General features: G+C 45.2%; 1 protein-coding gene across 2 annotated transcripts; it reads left to right on the forward strand.

The window, feature by feature from the left end:
- The first annotated feature begins 413 nt into the window (after nucleotides 1-413).
- On the forward strand, nucleotides 414-26072 carry LOC106648961 (mediator of RNA polymerase II transcription subunit 13). 2 transcript variants are annotated; one of them, XM_014366188.2, is made up of 19 exons: nucleotides 414-3226; nucleotides 11109-11433; nucleotides 14282-14450; nucleotides 14537-14682; nucleotides 14750-15170; nucleotides 16117-16317; nucleotides 17261-17945; nucleotides 18138-18335; nucleotides 18497-19083; nucleotides 19146-20092; nucleotides 20178-20623; nucleotides 20694-21018; nucleotides 21221-21612; nucleotides 21686-21877; nucleotides 21950-22261; nucleotides 22354-22692; nucleotides 22785-23069; nucleotides 23164-23429; nucleotides 23503-26072. In XM_014366188.2, exons 1-19 carry the CDS (start codon nucleotides 3158-3160, stop codon nucleotides 23633-23635), a joined length of 6438 nt encoding a protein of 2145 aa, XP_014221674.1. In that variant the 5' UTR covers nucleotides 414-3157; the 3' UTR covers nucleotides 23636-26072. The 2 variants fall into 2 exon arrangements, with proteins under 2 accessions (XP_014221674.1, XP_014221673.1); XM_014366187.2 differs by having other exon boundaries at nucleotides 415-3226; nucleotides 20694-21045; nucleotides 23503-26071.
- The last annotated feature ends 741 nt before the right edge of the window (nucleotides 26073-26813 follow it).

A 26813-nucleotide genomic window follows, 5' to 3' on the forward strand; every position in this document is an offset into this window, starting at 1 on the left:
TAGGAGCAACATTCGCGTTGGCGTATACCGTACTACCGTACAGCAACTAGCAGGCTATATAATGCTCGCGACTGTATAAATGTGTGTGTGTGTGTGTCGTCGGCGGCGACGATGCGATCAAGGCAGTGCTGACCTCTTTGACGAGAGCCGCGGCGAGAAGGCGAATCTCGGCGCCTGTGTGTTTTATAAGAGAGCAAGAAGCGTGCACATAGTCATACGACTGATAGTTCGAAGCATCGCCAAAGAGGCCAATCGAGCGCGGTGTACTTGGCGCTGACGGGCCGCGTATACCAACTCTCGCAAGCGCAGCAGCAGCAGCAGGCAGCTCTCGTCGCTCTGTCGTCGTGTGCGCGACGTGCGGCAACAGCGAATTAGATTTCGCGGAGCGCGGCTGTGAGCGACAAAAAGAACAGAGCGAGAAAGAAAACTGCTCGCATCGCACGTACTCTCGTCGGTGCATGCACAGTATAACAGTACGCGACGGTCGCGGCTCTGTGCGCGCACACACACAGACAGACAGACACATACTCTCTCTCTCTCTGTATTATATACACACGCACGGTGATACGTACCGCGAATACGGTGTGTGCCTCTCTGGCCAGCTAGTAAAGAGAGAGAGAGAGAGAGATACATTAGAGGAAAGTTACGCCGAGAGACTTCGGAGTGCGCGAAGTGAGCGAGCGAGAGAGAGAGAGAGAGGGAGGAGAACGCGGGGCCAGACTCAAACTGCACAGCACACGCTCTCTGCTCTGTTGTTGCTCAGGCACTACAACATTATACCAGTGCTCCGTTCTGCAGCCCGATTTCGCGACTGTGCAGTGCGCGACGACGACGACTAGTGCGTCCGTCCGCGTGTCTGTGTCTGCGTCTCCGTCGTCGCACATACATCGTCATCCGTGTTGTTGTCGATCGTCGTCGTCGGCCCGTAGTGCAACAACGCGCGGGCCTTCACAGTCGAACGTCAACGAGCGACTAACGATTTCTCAACCTCTGAACGACGACGACTACGACACTGCTACATAAACAGCGGTATACATTGGCACGCGTCGTCTTCTCCATATCAGCCGCAATCATACATAAAGTTTCGACTGTGTTTGTGCGTGTGCGATTATGTGAGAGACTATCTCGACTGTCTTCATAATATGTACATATACTCGAACTGTGTCGCCGTGCGCGCTGCAGGTGTATTATAATACACACAACGCGAAAGAATAGTAGCGGAGCGCGCCTGCGAAAACTGCGCTACGTTTTTCAACATTGTAAAAGCTGCGTGCAACGGTGCTTGCTCGCTCGCTCTCTTTCAGCCGCAGCAGCAAGTGAGCGCGAGTCGTGACTTCGCAGCCGTTGCTTTTATACAACTTTTAGTATATTATTATGTATCGTACAGTGTTGCGAAAAGAGCGGCTGCAGTTTGCAATATTAGGAGTTTAAGAGGCGTACGAACAGCAGTGTGCGCGGCGAAACCAATAACATAATTTAGCCAAGGAAAGAGAAAATGCTCGAAACGGTCGCGCTCTCGATGTGTTGATGCAGCGCTGCTCCGTTTTGTTATACTCATTATAGAGTCGACATAAGGATTCGCGCAGTTGGCGAGCGATGCCCCAACCGCCCCCGCTGCAGATCTCTACTTGGTCTCTCTGGCGTGCAGCAGCAGCAGCAGCGTATAACTTACGGCTGCAGCAGTAGCAGCAGCAGCCACACAGCGCCTGTTATATACCGTGTGCTGTCTTGCGTCCGTGAGTGCGCGTTGTGTTGTATATTCGCAAAAGAGACACACAGTGTGTGCGCGAAAGAGAGAAAAAGAGAGAGACAGAGAACGTTGAGGCCGAGCCGCCGGCCCCCCACCGAACATAACCTTATATACCGTAAGAACAACCCTGATCTGTAAACTACTGCGGCCCCGAGTCTGCGAGCGAGCGAGTGTGTGCACATTATATAGATTCGGAACGGAGCGAGCGAGAGAGAGAGAGAGAGCGAGCGCGCGCGCGTCTCAGCTCGCCGCAGCCATCGCAGAATAGTTCGAAAACTGCTCTCTGCTGCTTTTCTCTCGGATTACGCTCGGATGACGAAGACGGGGCACGACGCTTCGTCGCCGATGCCGTTCGCGAGTGACACGTCGCAGAATATCTATATATTTAACGCACGCGTTGGCAATATATACGCGCTGCTGCAAGTGTTAACAAACAACCACTGCTACTACTAATACTGCTGCTACTACTACTGCAATAATAATAATAATAACAACGCTGGCTCCGTCCGTTGAGCGTAAGCGTTTGAAAGGAAGAAAAAGATAAGGAAAGTTCAATCGTGTGTATGGCTAGAGTCGCCGAACTTTGACAGCACAGCACAACGTTTGATTATTATATATATAAAACTCGCGCGAGGCTCGGAGCGTTGCTCAACAACCGCTCTCGCCCGGTCTGACTATAATTTGGAATTTTCGGAGTCGGAAGAGGAGCGCGGCTACGTGTGCTTGTATATAGTTTAGTTGGTATATACAGCCGCGACTGCCGCCGTCACGCGAGCGCCAATACTCTACGAGTGTAAAAGAGAGAGAGAGAGAGAGCAACTCGACGACTCCTGGGCTGACTAGCTGTCGTTTCGGCCGCTAATCAAAAGTGCTACTACACTGCCGCAGCGTGTTGTGTGTATGTGTAAGTGAGCGTGTGTGCCGCTCTAACTGCCGTGTGCCACCGATATCTCTCTCTCGTCGTCGTTCAGTGCTCGTAATCTGCAGTACCTCTTCGTGCAATTAGCAGCCCGTGCGCGCGTGAGACGGCCGCGAGTGTCTCTGTTGGTGTCTGTGTGTGTGTGTCTCTGTGTATACTTCTCTTCTGTTGGCATATCTGTTTCTTATTTTATTCTTTTGATGTTTCTCTGTGTACGTGTCGAGTGAGTGCGTGCGTGCGTGCTAGCCGTGATCATCGATATCGATGCCGCATATATGCATCTCGACTGAGAATCAAAGAGAGAGAGCTTATGACAAAGTGTAAATCGCAGCAGTCAAGTGCAACGATTCGACGCGCAGCAGTGTAACTCCGCGAGTGTCCCTCGTCGTCGCCCGCGTTTCTGCGCGAGTGCGTGCCTGTGTATGTAACCGGCGCCTCCAAGTCCAGAAGGAGGCGCTACTGAAGACGATGACGATGGGGTTGGAACCATGACGCACCCTTCCCATCAAACCAACGGCGCCAGCTTGGAGGACTGCCACACCAACTTCTTCGCTCTAGTAAGTCAAATATTATCATTTCTAGTGTAGAGAAAAAACGACACGCATCGGTACATTCCTATGTTACTCGTCGTGTGTGCGCCGTCTATTTCGCATTTACGTTCGTTTATTTTATACGCGCGTGATGTTTATACGGCGAAGCCAGCACAGACTCTATACGTAATACGTTACAAGAGTTCTGCTTTTCAGCGATGCCATGTCACACGGTTTGCTCGTACACAAATAATAAAATAGTATACAAAACGCCTTGGACTCGGTTTCGCGAACTCTCGTTACCGACGCAGCAGCAGTCGCCGTGGTTGCCGTCGTCCCCGTGTCGAAGTGAAAGCTTGATGTAAAAAAAAAGAGAAAGAAAAAAAACACGCAGCTTTATTATATAGCAGGCGTGTAGTCGTGAGTAGTATATACCCTACTCTCTGGTTTGCTCGCTACTTTGCTCAATCGGCATTCGTATTCAACCCTATCTTATATCTATACGTACACACGCATACTGAAACACAAATACGCACACATCCGCACACACTCGTACACCTTGGAATTGGAAGTTGGAGTCGCTACCTCGGCCCCGAGACTCTGTGTGTATATATGTATCCAGAACCCGAGTGGGGGGAGCACGCCAGCAGGAGAAACACAGCCGCAAAGAGCGAGAAAGACACACGCGGAACGGCGAATGAGAGAGAAGGATGGTTAGATACAAGTTCACAAACTAACGCGGCCATGTTTTCGTATAACGATATATGTATACAAAATATACACACATACGCGCGCGTACGCGCACACTTTTATTTACAATTTCTTGCTGCAGCGAGCAGCTGCTATTGTTGTTATTTATGTTAACTGACTGACAATGTTGCCGCTATGCAGCTTCTTGTTTTTCGACGATAACGATAACTACAGTGACGTTAGCGTATCTTGCTGCAAAACTAGTTGCATATTACGATCGCGATGACGTTCGCGACTACATGTTGATGTTTTAGTTACGTTGTATAGCTTGGTATGGGAGACAGAGGAGACTCGATTAGGCGGCTCGACACCCTTGCGCCCGTCGTTAGCCCAACACATTTTCGGAGCAACTCCAGTCTTTTTGTGTATACTTCGTAATTTGAGCAGCTAGCCGCCACCGAGTGCACTCGTACTCTCTCTTTTTCTCTTGCTGTCTGTCATTCATGTATCGTACAGGGAGAGAGTATTTTGAGGTTAAAGTCGACGCGTTCCTGAGTGGATTAGCAACGTCGCTCCGCACGCTGACACTGCGCTCATCTATCATGCTCGACTTAATTAGCCTTTGGCACGATCGGCGTAAACTGCAATCGTATAAGCGCAATTAAGACTTTCAGATCTAATCGTTCGATCAATTCGTATCTACGAATCAGTTTCCTTTCGAATCTAACGGTATATCTTTTTCAGTCCGCCTCGGTATCGTATTGCTCAAGATGACTCGGTTCATCTGTTTCTCCGGGTGAGCAGTCATCGTATAAAAACTTAGCGATTTGTCGTCGTTGGTTGTCGCAATAAGCCTGGGTCGGCACGCTTGAGTGCAATTTCGGAAAAATCCAAGGCTTGCAACACGTCCACTGTAATACAGGGTGCTGCTCATATCATTAGCGGTCGGTGCACTTTGTGCCCACGACTTTTCATTGATTATGTGCACGGCCTCGACAGTATTGGTTTGTCGAGAGATAGCGAGTTTAATTGTTGGTAGAGTTTTGAATCAAAAACCACAATATTGTTTAAAGTTGGAGTATCGGCAGCGTATACATCCGAAAAGGTTACCGCGATAACAGTTAAGTTGTGCGCACAACTGTACCCGGACGTCGTTACATAGGAAATAAATCCTCCAACGGTTTGTTCTCGCGCACGCATCGTGAATGTTTTTGCACATCACTTTTAGGTGCGTGCACAGAAGCAAAATATAATTCGGCATTGCCCGCGACTCGCAAAGGCCCCCCCGCGCGAGAAAGCCTCTCGCGTGAACGGCATTTCTTGGTTGCCAAGCGAGGAGAAGATCCTCGAGTCTCGAAGTAGGACACTTCCCCCATTTATGTACACATGCAGACGTCAGTGGCAAAAGCAGCGGCCAAATTGCGTGTGTTGTAGAGTAGTCTTATACATATATAGGTACAGACTACACACACTGCGAATACATCGCCAGGCTCCTCTCTCTTATTCGCCTATGCATGCCTATTCCTCGCCTTATAAACTCGCTCGCAGTTGCCGCATGTATTATATACTTACACACGCTCTCGATTTCCCTTTTCTTCGAGCGTGTCTAGTCTGGTACGCTGTTGCTGTGTTCAAGCTGCCTCTGCTTGAGTTTGCGCCCCCACCGGTCTGCGCCACTTTCGTGTTTTATATACTCGACTTTTGCGCAAACTATCTATATCCTACGAAACGTTGCAGCCGCACTTGGTTGTTTTTATAAATGCATCGCGAAAGCGCCCAAAAAAGAAATCGGATGCATCGAAAGAATGCTTGATTCGCGCAGCACTTTTTCTCGCTTCTTCTTTGCTTGTTTGCGTCGAGATTTACGTGATGTAACGTCGACTGTTATCTTTTTCGCGTAATTTTAAATATCCTTCTCCGGTGCAATCGATGAAGAAATTTCCTCGTATTGTTTTGATAGTTCGTACATTGAAGGAGAGTCAAATTCTACGCCAATGGAGTAAAGTCGGTATCGCTTTAAAGAGCCCACTTATAGAGAGCAAATCGAGACGTGCGGAATTTTCAAGAGCTTGGCATCTCAATCGTCGAGAGTTACTCTTCCTCGAGCAAAAAGGGGATACGCGTGCGAGGAAAATAAGAGAGGCGCGGAGACGACGTGGTTAGATCGGGTTCGAGTGAAATTCCGAAAAACAAGCGTGACTCCCGCCGCAGAGCTTGTGTTCTATCGCGCTCATGCTGCGCGAAAAAGGCCTCAGAATTCAGATAGTCACATTCCCGTGCGGCGCGCGCACGAGCCAGCGCGAGTGCGAGTGAGAAAGAAAGAGGCGGGAAAGAGGGAGATCGCGCGCGTGCAAGAGAGCGAGCGAGAGAGAGACACTGGCGGGTCAGTAACCCGCTGAGGCGTGCACACGCACACACATATAAAGAATCGCGAGAGAGAGAGAGAGAGAGAGAGAGAAAGAGCGAGAAAGAGCCGCCGCTCGGCAGAGATACGACTATACACGGAGAGATGGAGTCGAGCTGCAGGCGCGAGTGTGAACGTAGCTTTATCCTGCCTGGTTGTATGTGCATAAGTTGCTTCGGCAGTGCACAATAGGAGAGAAGAGAGAAAGGAAGGAAGGAGGCTACGACGACCAAGTTGAGACTCCTTTTATATTCTCTTACGCTCTCCGTCTTGACTCTCCTCGTCCTCATGTACATGAGTGTGTTGTACTCTGCGCGTTGAGCAGGACATTATATATGTAATATACGAACGAACGAACGTACGCGAGCTCGTTTTATTTCTCGCACACATTCCGCGCGGAGCGCGCGCTAAGTGTTTGCTTGGCGACTTGTTGCTGACTCGGCTCTCCTCATTCTACTCTTGCTGCATAAAATCTAGCGCCCAGCCTCGATCTCCCATTGTTTTTGCTTTCGCTAGCAGCTACGATAGGCCCACGTAATAATATAAACGACTATGCGTAAAACACCTGAGCTGTCTGTAATAGTGGCTGTATATTCCCCAACGGAAGTGGCCAATGGAAGAGCTAAGCAGCCAGCATGACTAATTTTTCGAATAGAGAACGCAGGCGTTAAAAGTCAGACTTACATACGTTTCGCTCGACTCGAGAGTGAACGATTGTAGAAACGCATAGAGATAAATACTCGGGTCTTTGCTCGTTCCGAACGAATGAAATAGAATATATCGAACTTTGAGAAGCAACCAAACGGTAGTTATTCTCGGTACTATATAGGCTATATAGATCAACCCCCCAGAATCACGCCGCGCACGCACACACACTTAATACAAACAACTTTACGCTCATAATGAGGTGTAAGAGAGAAAGCTGCACGACGTACGCCGCACATAGCCGGTCGTCAATCTTACAAACAGCCGCAGATTGGGAAAAGCACAAGAAAGAGAGGAAGGAGGCAGAAAAAGAAAGAGATTACACAGAATATACATATAGCATAGGCGACTAGCTCACGTGCAAAGAGATTCTCGAGAGAACATATTGTGGGAACACTTAAGCCGGATTCACATTCGTGCGGCTCACTGGCCCTTAACGTCTATATGTATGGCTACTCGCTCGAGTGCTTAGGCTCCGATTTTCTCGTGAACATATCAGCATCGTACATATTCCAGAGTCGCGTGTCTGGGTTAATCCTCGGAACGCCGAGACGATCGAGTGAGAGATCAAGAGAAACGAGTTGTTCGCAGCCTACGTCCCACGCGCCGAAAAGCATACGTCTGGTGCGCCGCGTTTGCAAACAGTCGCGCGTTTTACCTGCATACAATAATACCAGAGAGCGCGTTTATTGACGGAGAATCGCAAGACACACCCATGTGTGTGCAGCCTACATTGTACTCGGGCATTTCTCCACATAGCATGCACTTTCCGCTGGCTGTACGTATTTGTATGTAACATCGGCAGCGCGACGACGACGACGATGCAGCCCTAAGGGGCAAAGGACGCCCGGTGCGCGCGTGTGCACCTTTTCTCTCCTCCCACCCGTAGCGCCGACTGCTGCAGCGCGCTGGTATAGTACTGGAATGCCGAAGAGCGCACATAGTACAAGCACTCCCCCTACTAACGCGCGAGTACTTCACGCTCTCTCTTCTCTGTGCAGTGCCTATATGTACTACAGAGCGGTGCACTTAATCCTCGATGCCTTTTTTGCATCCTGTCTTACCGAGCTTCTCCCAGCTCTCTCAACAGGTTTGAAAAGCGCCGAGAAAAATTTGTCTGCAACGAAAAGCCGGATGATTTTTTTGATATCTGAAACCTGCGAGGGTTGCGGTGATCATCGATTTAATTACAAACCAATCTCTGTCGATTATACCTAATCGAACAGCTGCCGTCGATGCAAATTTGCTCGTCGCTAGAAATATGCAGCTCGTTCGAGTCGGCTTCGAAGCTCGAGACGACTGCTCCTTGTGTTTTCCTGCAAACTTATCGCTAATTTGACGCTCGAGCGGCTCGCGCGCTCATGTCAAACCTCGCGCCACAGTTCGGCCAGATAAAATCTCCCACTCGCTAATTTTGACGAGGGATTATTTCAGAAGTAAGCCATCAAACCGGCGCCTCGGGAATTCTTCTCTTTTTGTTTACGTCGGGTTCGCTCGAGCGATGATTACGTCGACCCACTGACCTATATACAATGCCAAGACCTCGAGAGAGTAAAAAAAAAAAAAAATACTTAAAAAAATAAGAAGAAAAAACTGCGCCAAACGATGGGATAAATGATCGCGATAATTTTTAGATCTACCCTTGCGCATCAATTCCGTTGTAAATTTAATCCCATTTCATATTCGCGATGACGCAACAATAGGCATATAACTCGAGCAACTGCTGCGGCTGATGTGTAATAACGCGAAAGCTCAAACGATCGCTTGGGTTAGTTACCTTTGGCTTTATCGTTGCGCTGCCTTCAATAGTTAAAGAAACGTTGAAAGAGTCATGAGCTGCAGCAGCGAGTGTCAACGACCTTTTCCGGCGCCTCATTTGAGCACTCGCGCAAGCGCAATCGACGTCTGCTGCTGCTTCTACCGTTGCTCAGCGGATTCAGCAACTGCCCAGTGGGTGCGAGATTGCGCGAGAGTATTCTGAGAGCGAGGGAGAGAGAGGACGACGGTGCGTCGGCGTTTTAGGAAGGGTAAAGGGCGTTGAATTCGGTGAGGTCAGCGGGCCACGCCAGCGATATTGCGCCGCTATTATTCCGAGCGTGCCGGCTATTATCTCGCTGCGATTACACCCTAGTATAGGTGTAGGGTAGCGATAGGGCTTTAGCGCTTTTCAATTTTTCTGCTCAAGCGCTGAGTACCTAGCCCCCCTTTCTTTGCTCGTGCTAATTGGATCATTACAATTGGAATCAATGAATCGACAATCGTGGCAGAAGGAAGAAAAGCTTCCTCAAAGCTTGGGCTGCATAAAATACGGACGCGGTGCGCGCGCTCGCGTGGCCCCCTGAAAATCAGACCTATAGGCAAGCAGGCAGTTGGCGGGGGTGGCTTATAGAGACGGTAGCAGCAGTAGCAGCAGGGCACAACGCGCGCACTACGTTGTACCTTCGCATACCCTCACACATATGCGAATAGTGCGGACGCACACACCATCGATCGCGCGCGCACCAGATGCGGTGCGGCAGTGGCAACGACGCATCCTTGCTCTATAGATATAATGCGCGAAGTCGAGCACATAGAAAACTCTATAGGTAAATTCGTCGCCATCGCAAGCGTCCTTGATGCCAAATGGGTAGAGGCTCGGACGAAGTTTGATTACATTTGCTTTGACGACGCGGTGGAACAACATTTGTTAACTACCTTGAATAATTCATATGGCTCGGTGATTAATTTCTCGTACGATCTGCTTCCTATGGAACTGAAAAGCAAAATAAAGAGTCCAACGAATTTATTCAAAAAGTAATCCGCTAAAATCTGTCTTCGACGTAAGAAATCGAGCTTTCGATTCACGTGTAAATTAAGTCCATGACACGTTCAAACGATAATGCGCGGAGCTGTTTTCATCCTCATTTTCCTCTTTGCATTCTATTCGCCTCGAAAAGATCAAGGCGCAAGCACAAAATAGGAAGGAAAGCACGACGGTGGCGTCAAGAATCCGCAGCGAGTAAATATATATCGTTGCACAGGGTTGTGCTCAGCGCCTTGTATAGCCGCACCACGCGTATACGTATTGATTATTTTTCGCAACACGCGCGTCAAAGACGCGTGCTAGTTTCGTTAACTTGCACGTACGCGCAGTTATCTTTTGATGCGACTGATCATCGAATCGATGTTTATTTTGCCAGTGCAAGTCGCAAAGCTCATAAGCACCGACAGATACCACCGACAGCACTCGGCGAATCTTCGTTTCTCGCGGACTCGAACGGAAAAGTGCGCCGTCGCCACGGTCGCTCGTTCATTTGCATACCCTTGAGCGTTATTAATAAATCCTCGTAGAGGACGCGTATTAATAAGCTTATCCGCCCCGACGCGATAATCCGATCGATTAATCAATTCCCACCTAGTCATTCACTGTTTCGCGAATGCATTATGGATCTATTATGGTAAATAGCGCGAGAGTAAGACCATCTCAAAGGTTGTGTCGCGCGTTGAATCGCTACCGCGCGCCCGTGGCACTATTATCAGGCAGGGATTGATCGTAATCCGCGAAGCGACGTGCAGCTGAGCGTCCTGCTGCTTTACTTAAAGCACGTCGAGCGAGAGATAGACGCGATTGAGATCACCCCTGCAGCGCGACAGCGACAGCTCATTATGCATCGATATATTTTTGCCGATCAATGACGCGGATCGATAGGTCGGGGGCAGTGCCTGTTTGACTAAGCGCCTGCAGCGTGCTCGCACATAACCGCATGGAAAAAAATCAATGACGAGTGCGCTGGCGTTAATTAATTATGCCTTGGTGCGCATAGTAGTACTCTTAATGCAATTTCTCCATGTACGTGTGGGAAAATCTGATCTTTTTTTGAGATTAATTGAACTTATTCACGTAGAATCAACGGCAACCTGTTGCACGATGCGTTCGCGCGCGCGCACGCAAAATCTTTTCATTAAAGTCTATCAATCCACGGTAGATAGACGAGTTGGATAATTATGTATGTCATGTGTATAATACGCATCATCGCTCGTTAACGCGATAAGCCCTCGGTATTTAGCCGAGCATAATTCGGTCTTTGATCATTCGCTTTATACTAAATGCTTGTTCTCTTCGTTTCACAGACGGACTTATGCGGCATAAAATGGAGGAAGCTGGTGTGGGGCGAGTCTGCGGGGAGCTTCGGCGGCGCCCTACTCGAGGACCCGGTGCTGTCGAGCTTCTCGCGCTGCCTCGCCGGCGACATACTGTGCGTCTGGCGGCGCGTCTCGCAGGCCTCTGCCCAAGCCCAGAACCAAGCGACGAATCTCTTCGACCTGAACGCCGCCATCGCGCCATCGCCGGCGCCGCCGCCGCTATCGCTCCAAGCGGCCAAGGAGCTCTGGATATTTTGGTACGGCGAGGAGCCCGATCTCAGCGGCCTCGTGTCGCCCGAACTCATCGCTTGTGGTCAGTATTTTGAAAATTCTAAATTCATTCTCGCGCATATTGCTCTTTTTATGTGTACTCGGCTACGGTCACTCGATGTCGACTCCCTTTGCACCCAAAGTCATTTCTCCGTCGTCTTTCTTGCTAGGTTTCTGTCGCCGATTCAATGGGCACAGCTGACGCGTATACATGCCTATTAAAGGAGACAGACGAAGCTTTGGCCTTGGTATATGCGCGCGCGCAAATAGGTATGCGCTTCGCAGTAAAAACAAGTAGGTGTCCTTACGCAAAACACGCACCGCTATAAAGTAACACTCGACGTGTTTGTAACACACGCAGAACGTTTGTCGTTAGAGCTAAAGTGTGCGTCGTGTAAGCGTACTCATTGTAATCCGAAATAATCGCGCAGGAGTGATTTTGCTATTTTCACGAATGATGCATCTCGCAACCCGTGTTCGAATACGTAAGATAAATAAATATATCGTATTTCAGTCCGATTCCGATTATAACGTTGAACGCATACAACTTAATTGGCTTATAAGACGCACCGTGTCGGGCCCCGCTCGCGAATTCCGAAGCAGACTCGTCACGAGCAGCTTCGAAGGCGAGCGTATACATATATGTGATAGGTAATGTTGTAAAGCATTAGGCGACTAAACGGCCTTGGGAGAGAGAGAGAGAGAGAGAAAGAGAGAGAACCGCGTGTGCGCGCACTCGGAGATCGATAAGCGGAGCTGCTTCTCTGCATAAGGCGTCACGAGCGGCGGCGCGATGACGGCTCTCCTCTGCTCGTTGCTCGCCCCGCACGTTATACATACGTATAATACGTATTTACAGAGAATTGCCAGGAGAGAAAAGCCGCGCGTACAAGTGTGCGACGACGGGCTCGTTAAACGCTCTCGACGCGGTCGTGTCTCTCGACTCCTCGAATTTCGACGGCTCGACGGAACCGCCCTTCTTGTCACGCGTATTTGCACGCGCCGCCGCCGGCGAAGGGTGCCAAAGCCGACCGAGCGTGCAGCCATACTCGTATAACGTCGCTCCGTTCGTATTGTAGGCCGGCTGCGCCCACGCCGGAGCTCTTCCCTGTGCGCGCGCGCGCGCGACAACCAATTAAGCATAGCCAGCCTATGATGCGGCGTGGCTGGACGCGCGCGTTTTTCTCGCGCGCTAAAAAGCTTCTGCTATACAGTTCGACGTGTTTACACCTACCCTCTCGTCGTGGAAAATCCGAGCTTCGAGTTTATTCTACCGTGTGTTTATATATGTTTATATACAAGCACGCGCGCGCGCAGGAACTAGATTGTGTCGGCACGCGCGTGCCAACGAACCCCCCGCGTGTAAAAGCGCAGGCGCATACTCCGGATAGAGACGCAAAACGTATATTGTACGTGTGCACGGGTACCTATGGCTACGCGGCTAATGCCTCCGTTACAATCGCTTAAAGACGGCGCGATTATATAGCCGCAAAAATACATTCGAGTGTTGGCGTTGACGGTATTCTTTCGGCCGACCCCCCTTTGCGCTGCACTCACGAGCTCATCGATACTCTCGACTGCGGCTAGCAGCATATTGAACTCTACTTTTGTTTAGCTATGAAAGCTCGCGGTGCGACGCGATCTCTCGTTATTTTGAAATGATTTGTATAGCGATCGGTCGCCGGCTTGTCGTTCGACTTGATCGTTCGACCGGAACACACAGGCGCGTTTTATTGTACGCTTGCAATGTATCGCGCACGCGAGAGCGCGTAAAAACGTGCATTTTGCCACGCACTGCACTCGCAGGGGCACGTGAGCGGGGAGCCGGAGAGGTCCGTAAGTAGGTCATTGTCAAACGAGTGAAAATTTAATCGGCACTCGTACAATACACCGTGCACGCGTACTCGCGCTGGAGCCATCCTTGCTGTGGATTTTTCGAGGAGGCGGGGCATCGCTCGCCTCAACGATTCATTGCGAAATCGTCATTGTTGTCGTCGCTAAAGCAGCGGAGGCAGCCACGACTAGGCGTATCGTGTCGGTTTATGCATGGCTGTGTGCGAGAATCCAACAGCCGAAGCGGCGTAGCAGCGTGCCGAATGCAGTATCGATCGGCAATATCGTACGCGCTAGAAAGAGAGAGAGAGAAACGACAACGACACGTGAGAGAAGAGGCGTTCATATGGCGCGCAATGCACACGCAGGACACGAGCTGAGCGCACACACACACACACGCGTGAAGCAGGCAAGCATGCAAAAGCGCTTCGTTCGTTCCGCTCGCCGTGGCTACGGCAAACTTCGATCTTCAGCCAGCGGTGAAGTTTCAAGTTGGCGCCTGCGCTCCTGAGCCAGCCTTTGTTTCAAGCATGGCCACACGCGCGCATCCCCCGCTTACATACGCCCCCGCACTCCGGCGTGTGCGGCACCCCCCTCCCCCTGCCGTTAATGGCGTAATAATACGCTCTCGAGGGCAGAGATTAACCCTCCATTCAACGATGATCGCGGAGACGCCGCTTTATCAACCGACCCCGCTAACAAGCGTCTCGTTGAGCTGCTGATGTTTTCCATGGGATGATGCTCCATTTGCTCGCTCGACTTATCTTTTCGAGCAATCCATGACCTTTAAAATTTGAAATTTGTTCAACACGCCTACTGAATTTTGAGCTTTTAAAGCTCTTATCTTTTACCGACATAAATTAGAATGAATATAGTCAGCGTTATTTTTTGATCGTATGTAATTGACTTATCATGCGTACATTGTAAACTATACATCTCGGGGTGCATGACGACTTGTTGTTCATTTGAAATTCATACTATTCATTCGAAAGCTCCGTTAAGGAGCGCGCAAGCTCGTTGGCCGATTTAACAATGATGTTTTCCTCTGTCCATTACAGAAAGCGAACAAGGCTCATGGGAGAGCGGTCTTTCGTACGAATGCAGATCGCTCCTCTTCAAAGCCCTTCACAATTTGATCGAGCGCTGTCTGCTGTCCAAAGATTTCGTACGACTTGGCAAATGGTTCGTTCAACCATACGACGGTTTTGAATCGCATCGATGCTCGAGGTAAGTTTTCGCATTATGCATTCGCTACGTTAAGCTTCAAAATAGTTGAACATTACCGAAGTAAACGATTTCTTGTCCTCTTGCAGCAGTCACCTGTCATTTTCGTTCGCCTTTTTCGTGCACGGAGAGAGCACGGTATGTGCCAGCGTCGACGTTAGGCAGCACCCAGCCGTGCGGCATCTCACGCGGGCTTTCTTGCAGCGCATCCAAAGCTCGCAATTGCCTGCCAAAGGTACATGTTACTTTTGCTAATATAGCGTATACTCGACGGTACTCATCCCCCTCGTGATCTATTGCAGTGATACTGGCGCCGTACGGATTGGCTGGAACGATGACCGGCCAAGTGGGCCGAGTCGATTCGCAAGTGCTCGACGAGTGGAAGCACTTCTATCCGATCAACAGTGCCTGCCTCGAGGCGGGTCTGCCGAGCCTGGTCGAAGTGCTGGTCGGCGGTGTGCGTATGCGCTATCCGTCTTGTTACGTCCTCGTCACGGACATGGACGAGACGAGTCTGGAGTTGGCCGGGCTGCCACTGTCGCCGCCTACGAGCCCGGCCAGTTACGAGCATCCACTTAGCACACAGAGGGATCTGGGCCCGGCGACTAATTTGCCCGAGAGGGTGTGGGCCGAGTGCGTGCTCGGTGCCAAGCTCGACGACGGCGACCAGACCAGCTGGAGCTTCGTCGATCCGACACTCAAGTCTTCCTGCAATTGTTCCAAGTAAGTTTTTCGACGCCTCCGTCGTGAACCATTTCCCGTACGCTCGACGCGCAAACAGTACACTCGAGCGTTAGGAGATAGAGCTCTCACACGAGCATACATGTTTTATTATTTTTCACAACTAAATCATGTATTTTACTCTTGTTTACGTTTTTGCTTGGTCGAGATCGGTCGAGAGATTCACCTCAGTCAATGCGGTGAATACGACTCTCTCGACTCGATTTAGCGGTTCCTTTAAAAAACAACTCTTTCTTCTCGAAAAGTAGTAACGATTCTTTTATCATAATTTTTTTCCTTTCGTTTATTCGTTGCTCTATGAATGAATAAATATTGTAAGTAAAAGTTATTGTGTGTAGTCGAATACCTATAGTAGCATGCAACGGTTCTTGATAAAACTTTAACTTGATAATCAAGTTTATTTTGTTGTGTTTTTTCTTACTTTTGAAAACGATTTTAAAATTTCACGAATAGTAGGTTCATGATATGCTATATATGTATATCAGTAGTCCTTTTAGATGCCATAACAAGTGCGCCTTGATTATGACTGATTATTATCATTTTATTCATGTAATGCGCTTCTGTATCAAAATGATGTACATGTGAAGAACATAGTGAATAAAACTAAATTAATTTTGCATGAATCACAGTTGACAATTTACCGCATAAAACACACTATAGCGTTAGAAGAAAGACATGAATGGAAAGTCGATCTAAAAATAGATCTTATATTAAATTAATCAATCGAATAAACACACTTCAGGTATAATTCGTAAAAAATAAACTCACATTGATAATCGTACGGGAAAAATTGAATTCTCGGATTAGTATGAAAAGAATCGCAAAAAGCGTTATCGAGTGGCGTATTAACGCTGGAAATAAAATCGCGGGTGCAAAACAATAAAGACAACAACATCGAACGAACGGCGTATGGCCACTCGATTTACAGGTGCACGACCAGCAGAACATCCGGTGGACAGCGAATAAGTGCCAGTCGGCGACCCACTGTGCCCTTCCACCGAAGACACCACACGAGCAACCTGGAAGCTAAAGCAAATCCTAAATCGACTTCGAAAGCCGTGGCTAACACCGCTGCCGCCGCCACTGCTACCTCACAAAATCAGCAGAATCATCCAAGTAATACCCCGAGGTGGGTAAAACGAGCCTCCAAACTCGACGGGCCACTAATTCGTATTAATATAACAGCTGATAATGGTGCCTTTCTCACATACACACATTATGATTCATTGCTCAGCGATCATCGTTACTTATAGCTCTTTTTCGATGCATTTGTAAATATAAATACACGAAAAATGTCTTTGTTGAAAACGAAGCACCTTTTGGTCGCACTGAGAACGAAGTTCATCCATCAGCAACCGCGCGTCGATAACACAATTAATACATATGCTTTCCATCCAAACTCATTAACGCATTGTCAGTGCTTGTATGATTGAGTACTACGTGTACGTATTCATCATAGCAAAAAGCTTTTTTCACTTTTCGTCAGGATAAGCGAGTTAGTAATAATAAAACCTGCCTACCCACTCATTTCGTGATAAATGAAAAAATAACATTTTTACACTTTACTAGGCATTAATAAAAATACTTACAACTAATGCATGTATATTATTTGATAAAATAATAAATTCTGTATAAATTCACTAAATGCTATCAAACATTATTTGTCCTATGTTCACTGACATCGCTATCATGACTAATTAATTTAGTTAGTAATTAAGGTGTCACATAATTGTTGAAAGCTCACCTTCTTGGCATTGTGATCATGTACGTGCTTGAGTGTCTAACATCAAGTGGCTTAAATTGTAGATTAATACGTAATTAATAATCTTTTTTTTTATTATTTTTCATCTTCACTCGTGTGCTTTAAGTTTTATTTTATTTACTTTGCAAGTATTAACACTTACTATTGCATGTACTAGATTTTTCTATCTATTTTCATACACAAGTTGAAAGTTTGAATGGAGTGACAGTATAGTATATCTTTCATATCAGATTTTGGCAAACATCTACCTCTACCAACTAATCTTAGTGTAGATATGGGATTTTCATTAACGATTTGATTTTAAATTTAGATTAATGGTCAGTAGAGTGGACAGTATGAAGACGCCACCTGACAACAGCTCGACTTATCCTGTGGGCCCACCGACCGGAGGTGACTTTGCCCCTGTGACCTCTGTCGGCTCGCCGAGCTCGCCAGTGCCCTCGCCCATGCCAACGCCGCACTCCGAGCCTCCCTGCAGTGTACCTCCGACCGACGTGAATCAACAGCAGGGCAGCGTTCCGGGTGCGTCTGGCATGAGTCCGCAGCTTCAAATGGCCGGCAGCAGTCAGCCGCCCAGCAGTGCGGCTCAGCCACCTTTGACGCCGTCGCAGGGCCCCAAATCGGCCGGTGCTACGCAAGAAAATTACTCGACGACCACGAGTAGCCAACCGGCTTCTCATCAAGTGACGAGCACTCCGCCACAGCCTTCGCTCAAGAGACCGCTGTTGTGCTCGCGTGATTATGAGGAAGACCTACTTGCGGACGAACAGCAACATCTTCCTTGGTTGTACGACTATTCGACGCAAGAAGCTTGGCTCAATCATCCGGTCAAGCGGATAAAGACGGTCCCAACAGGACCAGTGATTCCATCGAAAAACACGAGCCTTTATCCTCCGACCTGGACCAACGTAGACAACGGAGTTGAAGTCGGTAGCGGACAAGGCCAGAATCAACCCATGTCCATAGAAATCAAGCAGGAGCCTGGGCAGCCAACTGTAAGTATCTTTGAAACAATCAAGAAATAAATGTTTTCCGCGCGCGTTCGAGGCGACAGAGTTTAACGCTAATAGGACGATGATGATGATGATGATGATGATGCGAGAGAGAGGCAATTTTGTCGTTGGAGTGGAGGCATTGGAATTTGCCCAAAAAGGGGTTCCAGTTAACTAGAGAACACGTTCTTGCAGGGCGACTGCATGGGCAGCAGACCCGATCCCTACGAGTTCGACGCGACCGGTGAGGAGACCGGCGTCGACGGCCTGAAAAGGCAAAGGGATGACACGAAGCCGAGCTCACTGTTCACTAGTGAAGGCCTCCAGGCGTCTTATAAAGACTTAGATCAAATTTTCGACAATTCCGATCCCGATACTTCCAGCGACGAAACTGTAAGTTCATCCATCATCACCCACGTTCCGATCCTCTCTATCACACGCTCCACATCCGAAAGTTGCCGCCTTCGTTCTGTCTCTCTCTCTCTCTCTTTCTCTCTCTCCATTCAATTTTTTAAATCCCAATGAGGTCTAACACCATATGTAAATTTTTACAGAATCTCAATCAACTGCAGATGCAAACACCGCCGGGATCTAACAAGTCTGCAGCGGGCATGTGCGTTGGCGGAGCGAACAACAATCTGGAAAACAACATCAATTGCCATATGGATAATCGGCTAGATATGAGCTCGGATCGCTCTAATTCAACGTCGAATTCCATATCGCAAAACACCAGTAACAGTAAGTTGAACTCGAATTCATCTTACGGACGCAATGTCGGTGTTCTACGTCCGGAAGAGCTGTCAAAAATGTTCCCAACGCCACCCTCGCTGGAGCACAATCCTGTTGCCTCGCCTTGCCAATTGAGCGACCCCAGCCTCGAGCAAACTGACTTGAGCCTGGGGCCGAGGCAAGTCCAGAGACATCTGCCTGATATCTATCCTAACATGGGTTCACCGCCTGAAGAAGTGATTGACGACTGGTCTTACGTGTTTAAACCAGTTACTATGAACAAATTGGTAGGCTCGTCAAAGTACGCGCCACTTACTAATCTACCGAGCCAAAGCCTACCTCCAATCACTCTGCCACCTCACTGTGTTTATAAAACATCATGGCAGTGTAATAGTTCCAGTGCCAATCAGAGGTAAGTCTTCAAAAATTTTTTTAGCTCAAGGTTCGTAAAATAACAGTCATTGTTTCAAATAGCCAAGAAAAGCCTTCTCAACCTACGAGGCCAAATTCAGTGATGCAACAACAACAACTGCAGCATCAACAGCAACAACAGCAGCAGCAACAACAACAGCAGCAGTTATTACAATCCCAACAAACTCCTCAACTGCCATCTCAGACTCAGCTACAACAGCCTCAGCATTTCTTACCGCAGCCACAAACGCATTTATCTCAGCAGACATTGTTGCCAGCGAGTCCTGCGTACAGGGGTGGTCCGATGCCAGGAGTACGTCCTCCACCACCTCCTTACGATCAACCATCGCCCGCTTCAACTACATCATCTTATCTAAATAAGAACCTCAATAGCATGGAGCCTGCGACTCCTGGTCCACAACGTGCTCCTGAATCTAATGCCCTTGTTGTCAATATACTTCTAGGCGATACAGCCCTGAATATATTCAGAGACCATAATTTCGACAGCTGTAGTTTGTGTGTATGTAATGCCGGGCCAAAAGTGGTCGGTAATATTAAAGGCGCGGACGCTGGAACCTATCTGACTGGATCGTGGGCTACTAGTAATGTCTTCCAGGACGAAGATCCCATACGCTGCAGCTGCGGTTTTAGTGCAGTGGTGAATCGCCGTCTTGCTCATAGAGCAGGTTTGTTTTACGAGGACGAAATGGAGATAACTGGAATGGCTGAAGATCCAGCAGAAAAGAAGAAAGGATCGTTAGCATCGATAGCTTGTTGCAGTGATGTCAAACCCAACGAAAGTAGCGAAATTGATTTGGTGCCTATTTCAGTGCTTGAACTTCTCCGCGAACAATGTCTCATAGTTCAAAGTTCAGCTTCTAGTTTATATCGAGCAGCAAGGTTATACGCTACAAATCGTGCTTCATCTAGTTCTATGAGCGTAAACGCGCTCGAATTTGGTGATGGCAACGATCTCAGTCTTGCTGCAATTGATCAAGGAAAACTTGATGGTCGGTTAAACATTCGATTATCAACTATTAATCAAATCAATCTTTTCTTAATCTCATAAAAATATATCTTTCGTCGTACCAACAGATCGTACTCCTGTAGATAGAAATCAACGCGTATGCGGGGTTCATAGATGGATGTTTCTACGAGCTAAGGGTCCTCAGTGCAATGGAGACATCGTGCGTATTATGAAAATGGTACAGCCTCTACTTCAAGAAGCAATTCAGCAAAAAGCTACACGTATGTGGGATGCCCCTTACACGGTACGAATTTTGACTTGGAGGGGTTTCCACCGATTAGCAGGTCGTGATACGAAGGATCGCTGTGAACCACAACCCGTACCAGCATTGATTGTTGGTTACGATCGCGATTGGCTTTCGCTGGCTCCTTACGCTCTTAGTTATTGGGAGAAGCTTTTACTCGAACCTTATGCTGGGCCACGAGACGTAGCGTACGTTGTACTAGCACCTGATAACGATTGCATCGTTGGAAAAGTTAAAACATTTTTTAGAGAATTATCCACTACATACGAAGTGAGTTTTTAAAGTAGTTTTCATACTTTATATTTTTTCTTAATTTGTAATCAACATAAATCATTTAAAGATTTGTCGACTTGGTAAGCACGTTCCGATTGCCAAGACGGTAAGAGATGGCATAATTAGAGTAGGAAAATCGTCTAATGTGAAATCGCCAAACAACAATGCAACGAATGGAAAAAGTCCACCCATAGACGATTGGTTTAAGCTTCTTGGAGATAACCGTATGGGCGAGTGTCTTAGGTTGTTCGCCCAGGCCTGCAATCAACGGCTAGCTCCGTATCTTACTCAAATGATACAGGAACGAAGCCTATTCGACTGCAGTGATACGAGTCACAAATCAAATCAGCCAAATACTAATGTATCTGACACTATGCCTCCCACTCCTGATGGTACGACTAGCAAGCCCGAGTCTGTTGGTAAGTTGGCATGTTCAGGACCAAGTCGTAGAATTATTTTTGCCCATTTTATTTACTCGGTTTTTTTGAGTATTTTTTGTGAATTTTATTTTGCGATTTTTTCTTAAACTTGTCAGCTGCGAACGATATTTTTGTAAGAATACTATTTATATTATCTATTATTTTGATTGCGTAGAGGGAGAAAATGCACGTAGTGAAACCCCATCAAATACGACGCCTAACGCCAATTCTACGTCTGGAAATCCATCATCGATGCAATCGTCTACCGCTGGTTCGGGACAAACTAACATTTCTGGTTCACAACAACCATCTCAGACCCAATCGCAGTCGCAATCGCAACAGCAACCACAGCCACAGCCGCAGCCACAACAGTCTGCTCCAGCATTTGGACCAGACGAGGAAGAACACGAGTTACCTTCGATTGTTGTTTACATTGTTGAACCGTTTTCCCTTGGTGCTACTGACTGTCCTGATAAAAGAAGACTAGCAATATTAGCTTTGTTAAGGGCCTTTGCTACTGCGGTCGCCAGTTTGCCTGAGCATGTCAGAGGCTATGTTAATGTACAGGTGAGTTAGTTCACTTGAAGTACAACTTTGAAAAGAGTTTCAACAACAAAAACTTACTTTTTTTTTTCTGTAGTTAATATCCATAGAAAGTATTATAGAGTTGGGTAGAGTACGAGAAAGGCGAAAGATTCAAGATGAAATGAGAGCGTTGGCGTTAAACGTGTTTTTGCAAGGTCGACGATTGCTTTCACATCATACGTCAGTTCGAAGTCTTACAGGTTTTGGAACTGCTGCTGCCGCCGATCTGTTTCTTAAAAATAAAGACGTATGATAAGATTTTTTTAATAACAATTTATGATAATTTACGATTTCTAACTTTTATATACAATCAATTTAGGACCGCAATCGTTCAGCGGCAAGACTTTATGCTCCAGCCTACGTTTTGGCACCCTTACGTTGTAAAAGTGAAGCCCCTGAATCATTCGGAACAAGTAGTACCGAAGAATGTTCGGTTCTTTATCTTAGCTACTGCTTGAGTGAGGATCAATCTTGGTTGCTTGCGGTAGCTACGGACGATCGAGGAGAAATCTTTGAGACCACTATCATCAATATTGACATTCCTAATAGAAAACGTAGGAAAAGAGCATCGGCTCGACGAGCTGGTTTACAGAAACTTATGGATTTCATCCTTGGTGTTATGTCACAAGGCGTAAGTGATATTATCAATTTATGTATTTTTTAGATTTACATTAAAATTTTTAAAATGATTAAATGTTAATAATTTTAAAACCATTACATCAGGTTCTGCCATGGCGTTTAGTAGTTGGCCGAGTTGGACGCATTGGTCACGGTGAATTAAAAGGATGGAGTTGGCTCTTGTCGCGCAAATCTCTTCTTAAAGCATCGAAGCATTTAAAAGATATCTGTGGTCAATGCAATTTGCTGTATCCAGCTGCATCGCCATGCGTTTTGAGTGCTTGTCTTGTTTCGTTAGAACCAGACAGTTCGCTTAGGATAATGGCCGACCAATTCACACCTGATGAGCGTTTTAGTCAAGCGTCGGTTAATTGCCAACTTTCAACTCCTCAAGATGTGACTTGCACTCATATACTCGTATTTCCTACTTCAGCAACTACTACGGTAAGACACACTTAACCATTATACGTCACTTAACATTTTTAAATGAAAATTCCAACAAAGAAGTTGATTAAATTTTGAAATTGTCATTTTAGTCATCACAAACGACTTTTAACGAACAACAAATAAACGATCCAGAGCTGGGCGATGACGAATTATTCTCGGCTTTACACGATGATTTACCTGAAGGCATGGAAGGTATGACTGATTTCAATGACATTTTCAATGTGTGGCCAGATCCTGGGGCAGCAGGAGGACCGAGTCCCGGTGCAAGTCCTCGTAGACCTGAGGGTTCTCCTTTAGGTGGCGAAGGCGCAGGATCGGGTCTAGGTAATCACGATGGATCCGGCAGTCCGTTCCCAGGCAGCAATACACCTAGGGTGAGTCATACAGTTTAACTTAATTTCACTATACTTAAAAGTAGTATGAATTTGAATAAATAAATATACGACTACGCTTACTATAATGTTATAGGCCGGTACAAACGATACATCCGAAGAGGTTGGACAACTCTTACAGCAACCTTTAGCCTTGGGTTATTTGGTATCTACGGCACCAACGGGACGTATGCCATCTTGGTTTTGGGCTGCTTGTCCGCATCTGGAAGGAGTCTGTCCAGTTTTCCTTAAAAATGCATTACATTTACACAGTCCAGCAATTCAACAGAACAGTGATGAGCTGCTACAACAATCTGTCACCGTACACGGTCTTGATTCTCACTTTACAACCGATGTGTTGAGGTAAACTCGATGATTTTATGATTTATGCAAATGGTGTGAATCGAGTTTTTGACCGTAAAACTTCAATTTTAAGATATGTACTGGAAGGCTACAATGCACTTTCATGGCTCTCAGTGGATGCAAACACAAAGGACCGACTGTCCTGTTTACCAGTACACATACAAGCGCTGATGCAGCTTTATCACGCGACAGCAGCCCTCGTCTGACCCCCGCCACGGGACGATTTGTCATCAGCTTCTCTTCCTCCGTCTTCAACACCACCACTATCATCTTCCGAAACAAGTGCTCAACTAGTACAACAGCAGCCAGAGCAACAGATACTTTCTTCTACCAAATGTGCATCCGTTGTCGGCACTACGCTAACACTGCGCACGACCCTTGAGATTATTGTCTAAGCCGCTGCTTTGCACATTCTTGTTCGTATTTCTATCAGTCGTCAACTCATGTACATGTTACTCCCAGCTGATGAGCGTTGCAGTTAAATGTGATTTGTGACTTATTGCTGAAATTTGAACTGAGCTCGACTGAGTTACGTTTTCAACGATCGGTCGTTAATGTAATTTTGTGTGATAAGGGAAAAAATTATAATTATAAGATTATCTTTTGAATGAACGAACTAAAGAGCTGCGATACAATAAGTGGGATAAATTAGTTTTTAGTTTTTATAATCTATTTTTAGGTCCGAGAGAAACAAAGCTTCAATCGTTCGCTCATAATTTTACAATTTCCCATGATTTAATTTTATGACATGTATTATGTTAACATTGATGTAGTGATATACCACTGATAGAAATTATACGTACAAGAATGTTCTAACTGTTAATCAAAGTATTCATCTAGATTGGTGATAACGACGTTCACAAATATTAATAATAATGATAATAATAATAATAATTAATGATATGAAGGAGAAACACGTTATTAACATTAACATACTCATGAATAAGCGGCAGTGGGACCCACCTCGTTCCTCCCTTTTAGTTGAAAAATAGATAATTTATTATATATAATGAATGAGAATTCTATATTAGGCGAAAACGAGGACGAAAGTGAACATCTAAGCACAAGTTCCCTTTACACTTTTTCTAACTAATGCTAAACATTGTAGGAATGAAAATTATAAACTACATTTGTGTTCTTAGGCAATATTAGTATAGTTTAATAAACAATCGTGTGTGTGCGTGTATGCATGTGCGTATGTAAAATGTGACGAAAAATCATTGATCATCATAAATTAGTATTAATTATTGAATTGATTAATATACGGCAACTTCAATGAATCGTTTAAGCTTGAATACTTGTTATCTCAAGTAAAACATGTTTGGAGCATCTATTTTGATCAACGTATATTCACTTTTGTGTGTAAATGTTGATAGCTTTTCATCTTATTTGAAATCGTAAGTAAATATACGAACTGAAAAAGTATTAAAAAATTGATCAAATGATGCTGCAAAAAAGTAGCAAACAAGAGTAAACTTTTGTTTGCAAACTTTATTATGTCGTTAGATAGTTCAATTTTAATGATAATAAATGAGTGTGGGTAAAGTAAAACTAATTACGAGTGAAAGATAAAAGGAAAGCATGTAAGAATCTAGACGGTTACATATATCCAAATGTTTTAATTGTAAATCTAGTTTTTGTACAAAGCTTTTATTATATTCATAGTAATGGAGTAATATATGATAATATTACGTTGTTTTTTAATTTTATATAGGAAAATATTAAGAGGTGGCATCTTCCTTAATTCCTCCTGCCCTTTCTTATCTATTTACCAAGAGAACAAAGTATAACTGCGAAATGACGTCCTGATGATTTATTTTATTATAAAATTTTGTTTGTAATTTTCATGTAACTATATTTCATTATTCATAGCACATCTTTGATGCAGGCAAATTATTTTTTTATTTCAACTACGAATTATAATTAGTAAATTCATTTTCACGCGAGAAAATGGGTCTCTGTTATCATGTTTTCAGACCCTTAGAAGTCGCGTATTGGAAGTAATTTTTATTACAATGTTTTTTACGTAAAATATCAAAATGACTAGATGAACAGGCTTCATATTTGGCATCTTGTGTATGCCTGTAATTAATGCAGTGAAAAATATTGTTTTAAAAATTGTAAATTATGTATAACAGCTCAATGTTCGAATCAAAAAGTATTCAGTTTTTGTAAGAGCAAAAGCATTTAGATGGGAAAATCGTATTTTCCAATAATGCCATTGTTTCGATAAATTTATCGATTATCGATGACAGCATCCTGTCTGAGAAACATGGATATAAATTAAATCTGATGCAATGAACTGACTGATATATAGCAAGTATCAAAATTTTTTGTCAGTCCCATAGTACAAAGATGTCTTGTATATAGGTAACCTTTCATTCACATGCCCTCTTGAATTGGTTGACTCTACTTAGATAATTAAAAAACGATAACGCCCTCACTCACTTTGTATCTATAGTATTTAAAACTTGGGTAGTGCGTCATTATTGGGATTATTATTATTATTACTATTATTATATTAATATTATAAAATACAATTTTATGTGTATATAATAATAATTATTAATTATATACCCATTCTGCATTGAAAATCAAAATTGTTTTATTACTATCACTTCCTTTTATGTATAGTATTATAACTTTCTGAATTGCAAGAATTATTGCTAATTAATATTATTTCAGAGTTCAACTTTTTTAAATAATGTTAGTTTAAATTTTTTTTTCAGAAAAAAATTATTCGTTAGCAAGTAAATAAATTATCCACAGTTTTTATTTACAATTTATTTGGAAAATAAACATAACTACAGTTTATTTTACAGTTTCATGGCAACGATTACCGTAAGTAAACATAATAGTACTCGAATATAGATAATGGAACAAAATTTACATCTGAGTCCATTGTAATATTTTACTTTCATCGTGAGTACGTGACTAGTAAATATATGACATCTCGATTCTTAAATATCTATGCTTAGTCTATTCATAATTTTCGGTCAAATGAATAGTGTTTGGCAAATTTTTAGCGTTTACGAGAAACCATAATTACAGTCACAATTAACGCCAAAAAAATTATTTAACGCGCACATTTATACGGTCCAATCCATAGTCAGTATCTATTATCCATAGTACTATCATTCCTAACAAATGGTAACGACTCATTCATATTTAAGCATAGCTTTACTTAAACCTAAATTTTAATATTTTTTTATTGCTATTCAAACCGCGATTATCATGAATATCGAATATTTTACTATACATTCATTGTCACACCTTTTTCACAACATTCTATGCTGCTTTGGCAAGCTAATTTTAACGCAATTATAGTAGAGGATTGGAATGTCTTTATTAATACAAATAATGTATAAAATTATTTTTTACTTG

The sequence above is a fragment of the Trichogramma pretiosum genome, unplaced genomic scaffold (genome assembly GCF_000599845.2).
Source record: "Trichogramma pretiosum strain Unisexual culture from Peru unplaced genomic scaffold, Tpre_2.0 scaffold22, whole genome shotgun sequence".
NCBI classification, from domain to species: Eukaryota; Metazoa; Arthropoda; class Insecta; order Hymenoptera; family Trichogrammatidae; genus Trichogramma; species Trichogramma pretiosum.